The sequence below is a fragment of the Lytechinus pictus genome, chromosome 6 (genome assembly GCF_037042905.1).
Source record: "Lytechinus pictus isolate F3 Inbred chromosome 6, Lp3.0, whole genome shotgun sequence".
In the NCBI taxonomy this organism is placed as follows: Eukaryota; Metazoa; Echinodermata; class Echinoidea; order Temnopleuroida; family Toxopneustidae; genus Lytechinus; species Lytechinus pictus.
Window position 1 is genome coordinate 1,618,014 of NC_087250.1, and position 17,009 is coordinate 1,635,022.

The window sequence follows — 17,009 nt, forward strand, 5'->3', positions numbered from 1 at the left end:
AAATAAAATTTTGTCTCCCACAGTAAATTACTACATACAATTTGATGGGAAAAAAGTAAAAATCATCGTTTTTCAGGCAAAAATTTGAGACATTTTCATTCATTGTTAATATACTAGACTACAGTCTTAAACTGGGGTTAAAACATAAAAAAGTCAAGGGTGCAATGAACTAACAAAAGTCATAAAACGAACAAAATATTTTAGTCACTGCTCACTTAGTGGTTAAATTTTTGTACAAATTTACCCCAAACAAAGACATTGTTATGACTATTTTTTAGGAATACGTTAAGAATATACATATCTCACAATAGTCATCTAATGCGAGTGCTAAGCGCTTGTTGATTTTGTTGGAATTACATCTATACCCATTAAGCACTTTTTGTAGTCATTGTAATCATGATTATCATCCGCATCTCACTAATCAGATATTGCGAGTGCGAAGCGCGAGCTGAAAATTTAGGAAATTCAGACCTGAAAATTCTAAAGCTTATTTGTAGGAATTCACTAAGACCATACGTATTTCACCAACCAAATGATGCGAACGCAAAGCGCGAGCTGAAAATTTTTGATATTCAGATCAGAAAAAGGGACATTTTAAGGACTGGTTTTAGGAATTCATGAAGAAAATGGCGTAACTACGGGGGGGGGGGGGGCATTTTCTTATTATGTTAGTATGTTATTATGTTATTTTGTCTTGTACTGTTCTTTTTCATAAATAATTAACGTAATTGCCCCTTTTTAAGGTCTTAATATGAAATTTTGCCTATCCGCATTCGCATTAGTGGATTAGTGAGATATGTCTGCTCTTCGTGAATTCCTAAAATCAGTCCTTTAAATGTCCCTTTTTCTGATCTAAATATATAGAAAATCATTTGGTTAGTGAAATACGTATTGTCTTAGTGAATTCCTACAAACAAGCCTTAGAATGCTCCCCAAAGGTCTGAATTTCCAGTTTTCAGCTCGCGCTTCACACTCGCAATATTTGATTAGTGAGATGCGTATGTTCATCATGATTACAAAGACTATAAGTGCTATAAGTGGATTAGTGAGATATGTCTGCTCTTCGTGAATTCCTAAAATCAGTCCTTTAAATGTCCCTTTTTCTGATCTAAATATATAGAAAATCATTTGGTTAGTGAAATACGTATTGTCTTAGTGAATTCCTACAAACAAGCCTTAGAATGCTCCCCAAAGGTCTGAATTTCCATAGTTTTCAGCTCGCGCTTCACACTCGCAATATTTGATTAGTGAGATGCGTATGTTCATCATGATTACAAAGACTATAAGTGCTATAAGTGGATTAGTGAGATATGTCTGCTCTTCGTGAATTCCTAAAATCAGTCCTTTAAATGTCCCTTTTTCTGATCTAAATATATAGAAAATCATTTGGTTAGTGAAATACGTATTGTCTTAGTGAATTCCTACAAACAAGCCTTAGAATGCTCCCCAAAGGTCTGAATTTCCATAGTTTTCAGCTCGCGCTTCACACTCGCAATATTTGATTAGTGAGATGCGTATGTTCATCATGATTACAAAGACTATAAGTGCTTCACGGGTTTAGATGCAATTCTAACAAAATCAACCAGCGCTTGACACTCGCATTAGATGACTATATGGTGAGGTATTATACTCTCAATGGATTCCTAAAATACAGTCCTTAAAATATCCCTGTTTGGGGTCAATATACACAAAAATTTTAGCTCCCGCTTCGCGCTCGCATTGTTTGTTAAGAGAGAAAGTTACGTATCATGATTACAAAAAATTGCTTATAGTGTCCCTTTTTAATTATTTGATCAGTGAGATACACGGGGAGATACATATCCGTTTAATGGCACTGTCCTTAAAATGCCTCTATTAGGTCAGTAACTCAGTATACTTAGCAACTGAGTGCTTCAATAAGCAATAAGTGACTCAATATTTTGGTGTCCCCACTTACACGTGAAACAATCAAAATAATTTTTCCGGCATATTGTATTCTAAGAACAAGTATTTTGATGATCACTGACCTGCATTATGACCACTCTTTGTGAAATGAACATAAACATTAGGGCCTAAACTTAACCATGTTAACTTGTTCTGGAGTGCACACTGTAAAAACTGTGGTGTTAAATATGACACCAGTTGGTGTTAATAGAGGACCACACCCTGAGGTGTTAAAATTACACCCTAGAGATTGGACATAACACCAAAGAGTGTAAATGTAACAACCAAAGGTGTTGTACTAACACCTATAGATGTTAAACTAACACCGGAGTAAAATAACTGGTGTGGTCCTTTATGTACACCGGTTAACACCACAGTTTTTGCTGTGCATAAATGTGAATTTTGCAGTTTGGTGTCCCCCATTATATGAGAAACACATTTTTCCCGGCAGTTGACCAGTATGGGGATTTTTTTTATGGTTTAATTTTATTGTAACTCCCTATTGGGCATAATATCTCTACCTCATCTTCACTCCCAATGGAATGGTATTGGAATAATCATTCAATGTTTTGACACGTTGTAAGCCTAAGACACGTTGTAGGCCTATAGCTTTACACATATCCATATATTTGGTTTATTCTTATTCTGAAAGGACTTTCTCAATAAGATCATATCTAATGTTGACTGATTTTAGGGCCAAAATAAACAGGTCACAAAGTACACGTAGGCCCCTTATTGATGGCAGTACCCATATTTCAAAAAAATATTAACGAAACTCTCCTGTAGGTGACGAGCCACCAGAGCTTGAAACAGAAGTATACGATCGACTAGAGATGACAATCGTGAAGCGGGTGGCCAAACCCGGATGAAGTGCTTAGTTCACAAGTTCATTTAGGGACTTTTCACACGAGAATCTTGAATCATCATCGTAATGATTATTGCAATTCGTCTTTAGAATCCCACCACTCACACTCTCGCTCGAAAACTGTGATTTGAATTCTATTTTTTTTTAGCGAAGGCGGTATTGTATCATTGGTGACTTGTTAATCAAACCCAATCAAAGCACCGCATCGCAAAAAAGAAACAGCGATATGAGTGCATGGCAATTGTATTATCTACGGAAGTGCTTAAAAGGTAAGGTAAGCTCCGCCCCAAAAGTAGGTTTTGGAGGTCAAGCCTTTTACACGTGAAACTTAACTGGAAACCACCTCCAGAGTAGAATTTGAATTCATGATTGTGAATGTTCCTTCTGTGCTGAAAACTGCCCACATCATTCCTGTACTTAAAAAGCCTAATCTTGATCCAGAAATTCTGTCTTACTATCGCCCTGTCTCCAACCTTCCATTTTTGTTTAAATTGCTTGAAAGAATAGTTTTTGCTAGATTAACAGACTACTGTCTTGAAATAACCTACTCGATCCATTTCAATCTGCCTACCGTCCCCACCACAGTGTAGAGACTCTCCTTCTTAATGTAGTAGTTCCATTCTCCATGAAATGGAGGTAGGAAAGGTGACTGCCATGATACTCTTCGATCTGTCTTCTGCCTTCGACACTGTTAACCATAATGTTTTGTTGAATTATCTTAAATCTCTCGGAGTAAAAGGTAGAGCCTTAGAGTGGTTCAGGTCATATTTGTCATGTCATTCACAAGCAGTCATGATCAATGGATGTTCTTCTGAGTTTTTACCTCTGACCTGTGGTGTTCCGCAAGGCTCTGTGGGCGGGCCGGTCCTCTTCTCATTATACCTGATAGGACTGAAAAACGTTTTCCGGAATTACTCTCTGCATTATCATATTTACGCAGACGATATCCAGATTTTTGTATCCTTCAAGGCCCATTCAGCCGCTGGCGCGATTTACAATATTGAAAGATGTGTAAGAGATGTTCATACTTAGTTAAGTTCACATTCTTTGAAGTTAAATCTTGCTAAATGTGAATTCTTATTGTTCGGTTCGAAGAGTCAGTTGTCTAAAATAACTGTTACATCTATTAACATTGCAGGTCATAATATTGCCGTATCTCAAGCTTGTCGTAATCTTGGCGTGTTCCTTGATTCAAGCATGACTATGTCTTCTCATATTCAACATGTTTGCAAATCTGTCCGTTACCAGTTACGTAACCTTGGTTTCATACGTAAATACCTGACCCGTAGTGCTACAGAGAAGATTGTACATGCTTTAATATCATCTAGACTTGATTTTGGCAATGCCCTACTGTTCAACCTTCCCAAATCTCAATTAACATCTTTACAGAAACTTCAGAATGCTGCTGCTCGTATAATATCATTGAGTACCAAATCAAGCCACATCATCCCTGTACTTAAAGATCTGCACTGGTTGCAAATTAGGGATCGTGTAATATTCAAAATTCTTTTGCTTGTTTATCACTGTGTTCACGACACCGCTCCACAGTACAATATCACTCTCATTAATAGATATACCCCTTCTCGATCCTTACGGTCCCAAAACTCAGGATTTCTGTTTGTTCCCAAATGTACATCAAAATGGGGGATAGGGCTTTCATACATGCGGGTCCTTCACTCTGGAACTCTCTTCCTCTTGTTATCCGTGACACCAAGTCTGTAGAATTATTTTAAAAAAAAATGAAAAAATACTTGTACAATGCTGCATACACATGATTAACCAATATTGTTTTTTACCTCTATATATGCTATTTTTTCTCACTCTTCTCACTTTTTCACCTGTGCGCCTTGAGCATTATATTTTTAATGGATTTGGCGCCTTATGAATTGCATATATCATTAATAGCGTTCGTGATTCTAGTTTGGTTACACACGGGCTAAAAATTCGTCATTTGAATTCATGATTGTGATTAGCGTTCGTGATTCTACTTTGGTTACACACGTTCTAAAAAAGTCGTCATTGGAATTATTTTTCGCTGGAGTCATCATTCAAATTACGATTTTGGTACTGTGTGAAAGGGCGGTTAGTGGTTTGGTAGTGATTTTTTTATCGCTAAGAAAGCATGAACGCTTGTAAGCGAGCAACCAGAGGACCGACGGTAATGAAGATTTAAATGCCTTAGCAAAGGGCACTAAACTAGCCCATCAAGTTGGAAGCGAACCCGGGTCACCGGAATACGAAACCCCCGCTCTATCTAATGAGCTATTTAGCACCTCCTGAGCTATCGCACCCATCTGATGACATTTCCAAAGGTACTCCAGGCTGACAATAATGAAATTTGAACATATAAAGTAAAATCAGACAAGAACAAAACTCTGAAAATTTCATCGGAATCAGTCAAGGAATAATCGAATTATGACAATTTAAAATTTGTTTGCATTATTTTGATGAAGCAGATCTATGCATGATTTGATTTATTTAAACACGGTAAAAAGCCCTCGAGCAGCCAGTGGTTAGTTTTCAAAGAGATCGTGCAATATATAAACAACACAAAGAATAATAAATCATAACAAAGTAAACAAAAAAAAAAAACCAACAGCTTTATGAAACGAACCCCAGATCAACGATGAATGGAGGGTCATTTCTTACAGAGAGTTAAAACTGTATCATGGTAATAACTAGCCAAGGTGACAACGATCAGCAGCCAATTGCAATCAAAGTTTCTATGGTATAGTTTCAAAAATAGTGAAGTTATATCATAATGGATCGTCTTTATGAAATGGGCTGATTGATAATTCACTTTTATTCATTATAAAATCACCGGTTGAACCATATCAAATTACGAACCATCCGCAGAAGTGGAATAACAATGTCATAGCATAGGAACCAGTTTTATAAAAGGTTTCGTCAGTTAAGCACACACATCCCCCTCGTTGCATCTGTGTCCTCCATCTACATCTATCTCTCTTGTGGACTAGATCCATCTTTTCTCCCCCCCCCCCCCCCTTTCTCTCTCTCTCTCTCACACACACACACACACACACACACCCTCACACACACACATACCTTATCTTTCCATTCCTGTATCTTGTATCTGAACAAAAGTTTATATCAGACATCTCCAGCATTTTCACGAAGTTTTTATCATTTAATGTGGGTTTAGATTTCCTTTTCATTTAATACTTGTTTCTCCACACTTTTCCCGAGCTTGAAAATGATTAACCAAAAAAATAAAGCCTACGCCATTTCATGTAAATCACAGCTCAGTGTAAAGCAAATATCGTCACGTTGGCCTCGGTGTGAGGGGGAGAGGGGTGGGGGCAATGCACTTTTGAAGTGTTTTGGGCAAGGAAACAAGTTAAACAAGGCAAGATATATCTTCAAATGATTTTTACTTGCTAAATACCACATGTTCTCCACGATTAAGGTCTACTTTTATTCGCATAACTGTTTCAAAGTTCTGCGCAAATCATTTTCACTAACTTTTCAAAAGTAAGTAGTGCTCACCCAAGAGGACATATTTTTCAACAATTATACCGTCATTTGCTTAAATGGATCTGTACCAATGTTAAAATGTGGATAAATCTTCAGGATATTACAAATGTATAATTTTACAGGATTGTTTTCCAAGTGTAACCTTTTTTGATACTCACTGAATTAACATTCTCCCCTCCCCCGTCCTTGTATCTCTGTCCTCCATCTACATCTATCTCTCTTGTGAACTCCATCCACGTTTTTCTCACACGCCACACTCTCTCTATACTCTAGTAACATTTTCCCATTTCCTCTTCCTCGCATCTCTGTCCTTCATCTATATCTGTCACTCTTGTGGACTTCCTCTTCAACACACACATAAACACACACTCACACAAACACTATGTATCTCTCAAATCAATCATCCTTCTCTTCTTCATTCCCCCTCTCTCTCTCTTTCCCTCTGTATAAAATGTGATATTAATGATCATAGAGCTATCCACGGATGACCATAAAACAGTGCACTTAACCCGCTCACTCAGCTCACCACTCTCATTAATAGCCAATAATAGTGTCTTCAGTCACATCACATCACATTGCAGTAAATGTTGCTCGTAAAACTGATTGCTTTCATGTACATACACCAAATATCACATATACCTCAGACACAAAGTTAATGTGAAGCCGATCTTATTATTTACAAATATTCACAAGTTTACAGATATCATGGAACAAAGCAAACGAGAATTAATGTGTGTCTGCATTCAGCCATAAAGAAGTGATTTAACAACAGAGTCCAATGTACAACTACGATCAGGACCTCGTAACACACACACATTTACGATCAATATCTCATTGTAAGTTTTGATTCGGGTCAGTTCATTCTAATTATTCTGAACAATTATGTACCTTCAACCATGATCTTGATTTGCCATTGCCACTTACGATTGATCGCATATTTTTGTGTGAAATGATGACCGAATTGGATTTCCCAATACGTTTCTCTTGCTCACAGACTGTGAACAATTGCTCTCAATTATTGTTCGAAATCAGCTTGCTCAAAATACACATTGACAAAAAGGCAAAACTACTGTGATATGAAGCCACCATTCCCAAAGGCAATAGATTACGCGCAAATGAATCAGAGTGAGAAAGAAAATAATAGAAGTTATTCAAGTTGAAATTCTTTTGACGCCATGTAGGTTCTCTGAAAGGCTAGAAACAAACGAGAAATATATCATTCAATGTTGGGCGGAAATACATTGAATAAAACAATTTCTCCTAGTTTGTATCTTAAATGGCCAGCGACTCACAAACCTACCTCATAAATAAACTGAAATGAATTTTCTAATTTACGATTCATGTCGATTAAATATTCAGTGGTGCTTAAAAGTAAGTAAACCACACCAGAAAGTGGACTGGTGCATATGGATTGTTAACCAAACTATATTACGTTTTATTTTGTCACCTAACTGCACAATAAAATATTTCAAACGATGACAGAATTTGAACACTTTCAAATATATATGTTCATTTTCTGGTGGGTTCACTATTTTTTTTAGCACTACTGTACTTCCTTTTTATTAGAGAATATATCTCATTACACTCTAAAAACACTGAGTAAAATTTTACCCACTATTAGGTAGAAAGGCAACATGCATGTTTGCTGGGTATTTTTTTACCCCATATTGGGTTATTTCAACGCAACATTGCGTTAAATTGACACCATACTGGGTATCTTTTTACCCAACCAACATGCATGTTACCATTTTACCCAATATTGGGTAAACCTTTTTTAGAGTGTAAGGAATAATATTACTTACATCATGCGCTTATCATAAGAAATTATACATTAAGGGCTTAACATGAAACGTTGGACATAACATTAACACATTATATAATCATTTGATAATTCTTTCTCATATTTGATAAGGAGATACGATATGATGATTTTAAAACAATTTTTTAAACAAGTTTTTTACCAAGTGATCTCTGCACTTCGCTGAGGACGAAAGAGTGTCAAAGTTGCAAAGTTATTATTGAATGAACTGTTTTCAATTAAACTCACTGTAAAAAAAACAAGCATTATGATTTCTACCAAATTGAAAGAGTATGAGGTTATGTAACATGGTTTTCATCATATCAAATCATTGGACACGTACAAACTAAAACCATTGGAGAAGAATAATAATCTCACCGACAAAAAATAGCATTAATATTATTAACAGAATTAAGAATGAATTAATTCAAAATTTCTACGCGCATATTGTTCTTTACCGTTCACCTATTTTTTTTTAAACAAGTGCACACCTAGTTACCAATAATGCACAAAGCATTTCCATCTATTTGAAAGCAGGATAAAAGAGAATTTTAGATTGAATGCCTTGCTCACGGGTATAGGTACCGCGGCCTGGGATCGAACCCCGGACTTTCAATGTATAGCCAGGCGCCTTAGACCCCTCGGCCACGACAAGTTTATAAAATACAATCGATAACAACATTATTTGTACAGTTATCTTTTATCTTTAAATAACAGATTAAAATTCTTATACTAGTCACTGTATTCTTTGCCGTCACCATTATTATCAATATTATCTCCATCGTCATCATCATCATTTTCATCGTCATCACCACGATCATCATCATCATCATCATCATCATCATCTTCATCATCACCATCACCATCACCATCACCATCGTCATCTTCATCATTATCATCATCACGATCATCATCATCATTATCATCATCATCATCACCATCACCATCGTCATCATCATCATTATCATCATCATCATCATCATTGTCACCATATTGAGCAGTATGGTATCATGAATATAAAGAATAAGGTATAATATATAAACCTTATGTTAAAACAAAAATCACTTAAGTCTCATGTATAAGAGAAATACACATAATTTCCCAAATATATGTTTATATTGTGCATAAAAGATTGAACCAATTTGCAGTTTGATTTTGCTATGGAACCATCAACATCAATCAAAGACGAATTCTTATTACATAATGATAGTTTCATAACTATAAAAAAAACTGAACTATTTACAGTACTACATTTCAAAACAAAATATTTCTTACGCAAGGCTTACAATTCTTTATGTAAATAAGGCCAAGATGAATAAACATTTATTTTACATGATTCTGATATTGATCATTATTGTTAATGGTCTGATTGAAAACAAATATCCAAAAGCAAACTGTTATTTTAAAATTCACCATTTTCAGTTATACTGTACATAGTGGGTCTGCCTTTCATAAAGGTTGTTTAAAAAATGGCTGAATATATTTCGTGTAAATACAATGATTTTATCATAACTTTATCAAGTGTTAGTTCACTGGTTTCTCAGTATATGAATTATGTCAAAATATAGAATTTTTTTCTCGAATAAACATTCTATTGAAAAAACAATGCACAACTTTTAACCCTCTCAGTAACGGTTTTAGCAAACTCAATTGACCTACTACACATAGACATGACTATACAGTATATTAAGGGATCGATGTATATTGTTGAAACAGATTCTACTCATCATCTTCTCCCTCCTTTCTTTCTGTCCAATCATCTTACATTTATCTTCCTATTAGCCCCCGCACTCTCTCTCTCTCTCCATGCCAGTCAACCATGCAACATAACATAAGCATGTGAAATATCCATGTGTCCCCCTTTAATAAGTATTGTGCATATTTATGTTCCATATCTGTATTTGCAATTAGCAGTCGACTTGGCGCGCCAAGTTCCCTTAATCTTATACGTTATTTACTTTATATACACCGTTGAATTCATGAAACCTTGTATTATATTTCTTAGTTTATTTGATAAAAGAATGATGCTAAAAGGAAAACATATTTAAGAAAAACGCTCTTGGCCAATATTTGGGCTAAAAGTGAATATTTTTTATACGACGGGGTCCCTTATGTTTGCACTTAAAAGGCCAAAATTAATAAATCTACATTGAATCGTATTCCAATCAGTCTTGTTAGTGTTTTGCTCTTAGTTTGTTCGCTGATAGAAACCTAATTGCTATTAGGATGGCAAGTGAAACAGATGAGATTGAAACAGAAATGTGACACCAATGTTTAAATTAGAAGTCTGACAGGCTCATGGCACATTTTTATGGAAGTAATTTAAACCTTGTCCATAAAAAGAATGCATATTTCATTCGCTAAGTGAGGATTACCAGTCCAATTGAGAGAAAATGATTAATCTGTATTGATTTATATCTCTTTGTTAAATTTTACGATAAATCTATGGATTCTTGTACATTCTTTAATTAAGTTGTTCAGCCACTGCACTCAGTAGAATCTGATCAATGTCTGCACCTTCAAATCGGAAGTGTGTTTGGTTATCTATCTTTCAAATACCAGAAAATATGGAAATATAAAATATGGCATTATGCCACTATGACTTTATTTATTTTGATTTCCTTTTATTTCTGCATTCACATCGGTATCAGAATGTCAAAATATACAAAGGTATTATATAACAAAACTGTAGTATTAGTCGTAATATAAGTTGTGAAAATAAGTATTACAAGATGTATTATACATTTTGCAAAGCAATACTTTCTAAAGGAAATCCATCGTGGCGTGTAGGCTTGATGATGATGACGGCTCGTCATATTTTATGCAATATGACCTCGCCAATAATATTTTCAACCAATGATATAGAAACCCATTTCCACATGCATGATACATGTTCTTTGATACGGGAGTTTTGGGGTTTATTATTTTTTTTAGAAATGCCTATTGTTAACCGTGATGTTTTAAATAGATCAGAGTTATTAGGTCATAATAGGCCTCACTGCTACAGATATTTCAATTATCCAAAGATGGTATTATTCTGGTCAGTGTGTCTCATATTCATCATAGTGAATGATCCGACATATCATCGTTTAGAATGTGAGCCGCTTTTCGAAGACGAGAATACTGTCTCCATCAGAAGTAATTATCTTGCCTGATGATGAGATCATTACACGAGATAAGAAAAGGTGATATCGCCTATGCACCACAGTCCATTGATCAGTCATTCTAGTTGATAGAGGGAATGACGTCACTCTTCTCTTCTTCACTTCATTCTCAATCATCACCTGATCAATCATACATGTCTTGTACTCGTCGTCTAATGTCACAACGTACATGTCATCTGTTATAGGATCAACACTGACATTATAGATGTCATCATTGTGGGGGATTTCCCTTTGACCACCCTGTCTGTCTATGATTAGTACTCTCTTACCAAGAGGGTAAGGTTGAGCGATGATGTGACCTGATGATAGCACACCTCGCATCACTACATCCTGTTTACATGTGATGGTATTCACGATCTTACTATCAGCTGGGTTGATGACGTATATAATAGACTGACCCCTCTCAGCAGCGATGATCATCCCATCACGGTCAACAGCTACATGCACCGATGAGGTATCGTGCGTTGTGTTTCTTTGTATTGTGACGTCATTGATGCGCATCCATTGTCTGTCATACACACTGATGCATCCAGTCAAACTGTCCCCTGTACAACCTTTATAGCGTCTACCACACACTATATTGCCACCATTCAGTAATGCACAGGAGATTACCAATGATGTATTAGTACCCGTTATCACTCTCTGGATGTGGTTAGTGTTAATATCTAACATGTATGTATGCGGGCTACCTGAGACTATGCCATTGATGATCACATTACATTCATCTATGCAACCCACAATAATTGGGTATGTGATTTTATCTTTGACACTGATTGTATCACTAAGCATCCACTCGCCATCATACCCACCAATCCTACCATCATACTTTTCTCTCCCAACACTCTTCACAAACCTCACACATGATATTCTATCAGTGATTTGTTTCACATCATTCTTATAAAGTGGTTTCTTTAGTTTATCACTCACTGACATGTTCACACTATGACCATCTTTAACAATGTTTTTATCGTCTTCTAGTACTGTATCTATGGTTTGTATTGCATTCTCTATTGTTTTTGTGTCATCCTGTAATGATTTCATCAACTCTCTGATCTTCCTATCCTTCTCTTTAACAATGTTATCAATGTCTCTATGAAGACCAATCTTCTTACTGTCCATGTGTCTTTGTCTAATCTGTGCATTTGTATGGATTAATTCAAGTTGTTTCTCCCTCTCTTCATTGTTCTTTCTAATCTTCTCATTGATCTTCATAATCTCCTCTTGAAGTACTTGATTCTGATCATCAAATTCTTGGTTGATTTTGTCAGCCTCCATCTTCTCCTTGACTTTATCTAAATTGATCGCATCCTTGATTATGGAATTAACTTCATCTGTCAAAGCTTGTAGATGTGTGTCTGTGTCTTTCGTGCATTGGTCAATTTCACCTTCATAAAGACGACCTTCTTTTAATTTGTCCCGCCCTTTTTCTTTTATACTTGTAAGATTTGCTTGAAGGTCTCCAATTGCGACATCCATATTTTGTCGCACACATGGGTCTAAATGATCTAATGCACAAAAAGCACACAACGGTTTACCATGACTTTTACAATATAATTTTACCTTTTCATCATGTTCTTCACAATAAATATTTGGTACACCTCTTTTAACTCTTGCGACGCATCCTTCTTTTGAGGCGCAGTCATCACAGAGTCTCTTCTTCTCCTACACGTAGTACGTCACATCTGTGATTGATTGACACTCATTTCCTTCACATTGTTGGTCTAGGGTGAAGTTAGTTGCCATGGTAATCAGAGTAGTGATCTGATGAAAATGGAATACAAAAACATATTTAAAAAAGGGAAGATAGATAGATAGAGAGAGAGAGAGAGAGTGAGAGAGTAGATGGAGTGGTAAAGATTTATAAAGAGGGAGAGTTAGACTGGAGGGGGAGAGAGAATGCAAACAGAGATAGGGGTGAATTGAATAAGGGGGGTAGAGGTGGAGGGAGTGAGACAGAGTAGCGGTTAAAAATAGAAAAAAAAGAATAAATAAGAATGAGAGTAAGAATAGGGAAGAGATAAAGGGAGAGTAGGATGAAAAAGTTAGAAAAAGAGAGAAAGAGTGAGAGAGAGACAGAGATAAATAATAAGTCATAGAAACGACTTCTCTCCTTACGTTGGCAAATGACTTTATTGTGATTTTTTTTTCTTTTTAATCTTGAAAGATTTAAATTAGCGATGACATAAATTACAAGAACAAATATTTCTGAATGTTGTGATAAAATGAGAAAACATTTGTTTCTCACAGTTTGACATACTACCTGTTGTGGTAAGCTCTCCAAGATGCCTTATTCACCTAATATTTGCCGAAGATGGCGTGGTTACTTATGCAGCAGAAGGTTGAAAGTTTACTCCAGGCTGAAAATGATATGAATTGAATAGAATAAAAAGAATAATGTCAGACAAATATTACAATGAAAATAGGGAATAATACAACTACGAAACCCTTCTCGGCATGGCTTTGTTAATATAAATCTCCCGACCGTCTGGTTGTTATTACCTTACGAAATGAATGTAAGGTGATTTACTCAAGGTTTTTTCACAAAGAATGAGAAAATTGGAGTGACTTTTGATTTTATAAGTAAGATCATCTTTGCTTATTTTGTTACTGGGAGACATGTTGCACACGCATATACCATCAGTTGCATATTATAGTCCTACCAGTTTTCAAAAAATATTGTCAAGTTTAAAAATTCAGTTTCTCCGTTATTTTTAAAACTATAAATATGTTAGTCGAGTAGGCATTAACACTTTAAAATGTGACTACAAGATGTGGAATGTATCATACCCACCCCCCCCCCCTCCCCATCTACCCCGATCATGGCTCACGAATTGAAGTTTGCGCTTGGTAGCTCCGTTTTTTTTATAACGGATATTCTCTTGCTTTTACAGTGTGTATCAATAAATAGTTTACACTTTGAAAAAGACACAACTTGGTGGGTAATCTGTTAACATATATTGTTGGGGTTGTGTCTCATCTTTCAAATGTAAAAAGATAATTTGACAGAATGTTACACTAAATTCAGCACTTTCCATGCTCATTTTCCACGCTGTGCCAATAAAAAAAGGGCGAAAACAAACTGACCGTGCGGTTCATTTCTCTTTTTTTTTTTGCATTTTCAGTCAAATGAATTTAAGGATACATTTGAACGTTCTGTGACAATGTTGCTAACAAACTAACATTTTTTACCCGAGGTAAGCACAACCATTACCCTTTTTGTTCCAGCTGGATCTGAGGAAATATATGAATGTAAACGCCAAAAAAATATTTGAGATATTTCCAGCATTTTTTACTAAGCTATCATTTTTAGTGCATGAGTTTTCATTTCATTTTTCATTTTAATTCTTGTTTCTCGACACTTTTTTCGAGCATGACAATGATTAAGAGAACGAAAATCATACCAAGCCATTTCATCTGAATCACATCTCCGTGAAAAGCCAGTTGCCATTATAATGACCTCGGTGTGTGGGGGACAGGGGCGCATTGGCGCTCTATGAACTATCGGGCAAGGAATAAAATTTAAAAAAGTAAAACATATTTTCAAACTACTATTCTTATAAAGTCAATGTTCTCTTCACGATCAATGTTTACCTTTATCCATATAACTATTTCTAATTTCTGCGCAAATAATTTTTCACGAACTTTTCAAAAGTAAGTGGTGCTCACTCAAGCACATTTTTTTAAGCAGTTATATCGTCATTCTATTAAAGAGACTTGTACCAATTTTTAATTGTGGAAAAAGCTTCAGGATAACATGAATATATTAGTATCATTTTTATTCCCCTAAGTGGAAACCTTTTATACGCACTATAAAGGAAAGGAAGAGATGAGCAAGAAGAAGTCATATCCCTTTTAACTGATATTAAAAAAAACATGCATCTGCAGACATTACTTACAAATCAGCTATAGTTTGGAATTATAACACTACACATATTCATAAGTACTCAATATAATAAGATAAGAGCCGTATTCTTCCTAGAGATCACCAAGATTGATAAGGGAAACAAAATACTCATCTGAAAACCTAAACTACAAGAGCGTTTCCTCTATCCCATGGACAATTCTTTACTTTTAGTCTCTTAATGTTCCAAACAGACTATAAATATAAATTCCGGCCAATATCGTTCTCTCAGAAGAGCATTTTATGAAGTATCATTTTCTCATGATCATTGGTATACCGCCATCAACGACACAATGTGGAGAAGCCACTAGTTAGAGGAGATCCTCCTCAGTTAGGTACAAAATCATTTCATCAAGTATTAAAACAAACATTTTCATGAATTAACCAATCAGCTAGATAATACTCAAGATGATCAATAAACTCTTTTGCGGGTAACAAGACGAACAAAATGTATTAAAATTTTATACAGAATCGAAGTAGATGTTGTACATGTTGTAGGAGTGTCTATTCTTATCGCATGAATTTGGGGATTGTTTCTTTTGGCACAAATATGATGAAATGATATTCACTCTTTATTTCAATTCAAACATAATACAACGTAATATGTATCAGATACAAACTAGCGGGCTTATACGAAAAACAGTAGAACATACAATGCATGGAAATTGAGACAGATAAACTGATCGTTCTCAATACTTATGTAAAATATTGTTTATTTCCTCGATAACAACCGATAAAATGACGTTGTAGGGTGTATCGACCTTTATAACTCACCTTGTTTTTATTGATCCTCTTTTATGTATTATGACGTCACCTTCTATGATGATCTCTTGGAAAGAATGAATCTTTTTTAACGTTACTTTTAAACTTTATATAAACTTGGGATATCGATGAGTTGAACGACATCTAAGCTGTGTGACAAGATGGCGTGTATACATGATCAATGTCGTTACACGTCTATGGATTACGCAGTGGTAATTCCCTTATTTCGGGGGTAATTTTTCACACATGGCTAGGCTGTACTACAGTGAGTTGAATAAATATCAAATATGAATTGAGAGGAATGTCACAATCAAATATTTGTCAGTAGTCACATGATTGCATGGAACATGAGAATAATAGCTTCATGGTGGGAGCGTCGACAGGGGATGAACTTCAATAATTCTTCTGAATAGATTGATATGAATATGAATTAGAATAAAGAGAAGGGGAAAGAGAGACAGTGACAGTAATGAGTATAGCAGTTAGATTGAGGAGAAGAGATAAGGAAAGAGACAGAGAGAGAACCAATCTATGAAATATCTGACATTTCCCAAAGTAAGAAAGAAACGGTAAGTATATTTTCGGCATCTGACGAGGTCTTTTTCACACCTCATATACAGTACGCCCCCAACCCCCCCCCCCTGGATTCCCGTGTCTTTTCAATTCAAAGGCAAAAAAGTCTTATATTACATCATCAAATAATTCAACGATTCCTCTTTATATTGATACCTAATATGAACCGAACACCTCGTGCATTAATGAGCAAGACGAGTTTGAAATTTTAATGTCAAATCCAGATTACGCAGAAAAATTGGACAACATCGTTGGTGATAAGACGACCGCGCATATTTGACGACTGGCTCATTATCATTCTTTTTTTAATTCTCTGTTAAGTTTTTCTCAAATGATCCCTGAAATGAGAGTGGATTCAGTTTCACACGTAGGTTTTTGTGCAAATCGTTTCTGATATTCCTCAATATTTTGTAATCTGCCATGCGTAAGAGATTTGCTAAGCTGTGGATTTCAAAATGAGAGATGAGATTCCACTCTCGACATGAGTATCAAATTCATAATGAAAAAAAAATATTCATTTTGATTGTA

At 35.5% G+C, this 17,009-nt stretch overlaps 1 protein-coding gene across 1 annotated transcript; it reads right to left on the reverse strand.

Annotated features, from left to right (window-relative positions):
* Window positions 1–6,935: 6,935 nt before the first annotated feature.
* Window positions 6,936–16,090, reverse strand: LOC129263068 (uncharacterized). Its single transcript, XM_064100666.1, has 3 exons — window positions 15,921–16,090; window positions 13,506–13,602; window positions 6,936–13,006 (listed from the first exon to the last, which is right to left on the reverse strand). Exon 3 carries the CDS (start codon window positions 12,719–12,721, stop codon window positions 11,171–11,173), a length of 1,551 nt encoding a protein of 516 aa, XP_063956736.1. The 5' UTR covers window positions 12,722–13,006; window positions 13,506–13,602; window positions 15,921–16,090; the 3' UTR covers window positions 6,936–11,170.
* Window positions 16,091–17,009: the final 919 nt, after the last annotated feature.

Bases quoted from the DNA above. Each gene is read 5' to 3' on its own strand.
- LOC129263068 (XM_064100666.1), bottom strand. From the start codon at position 12,721: ATGGATGTCGCAATTGGAGACCTTCAAGCAAATCTTACAAGTATAAAA.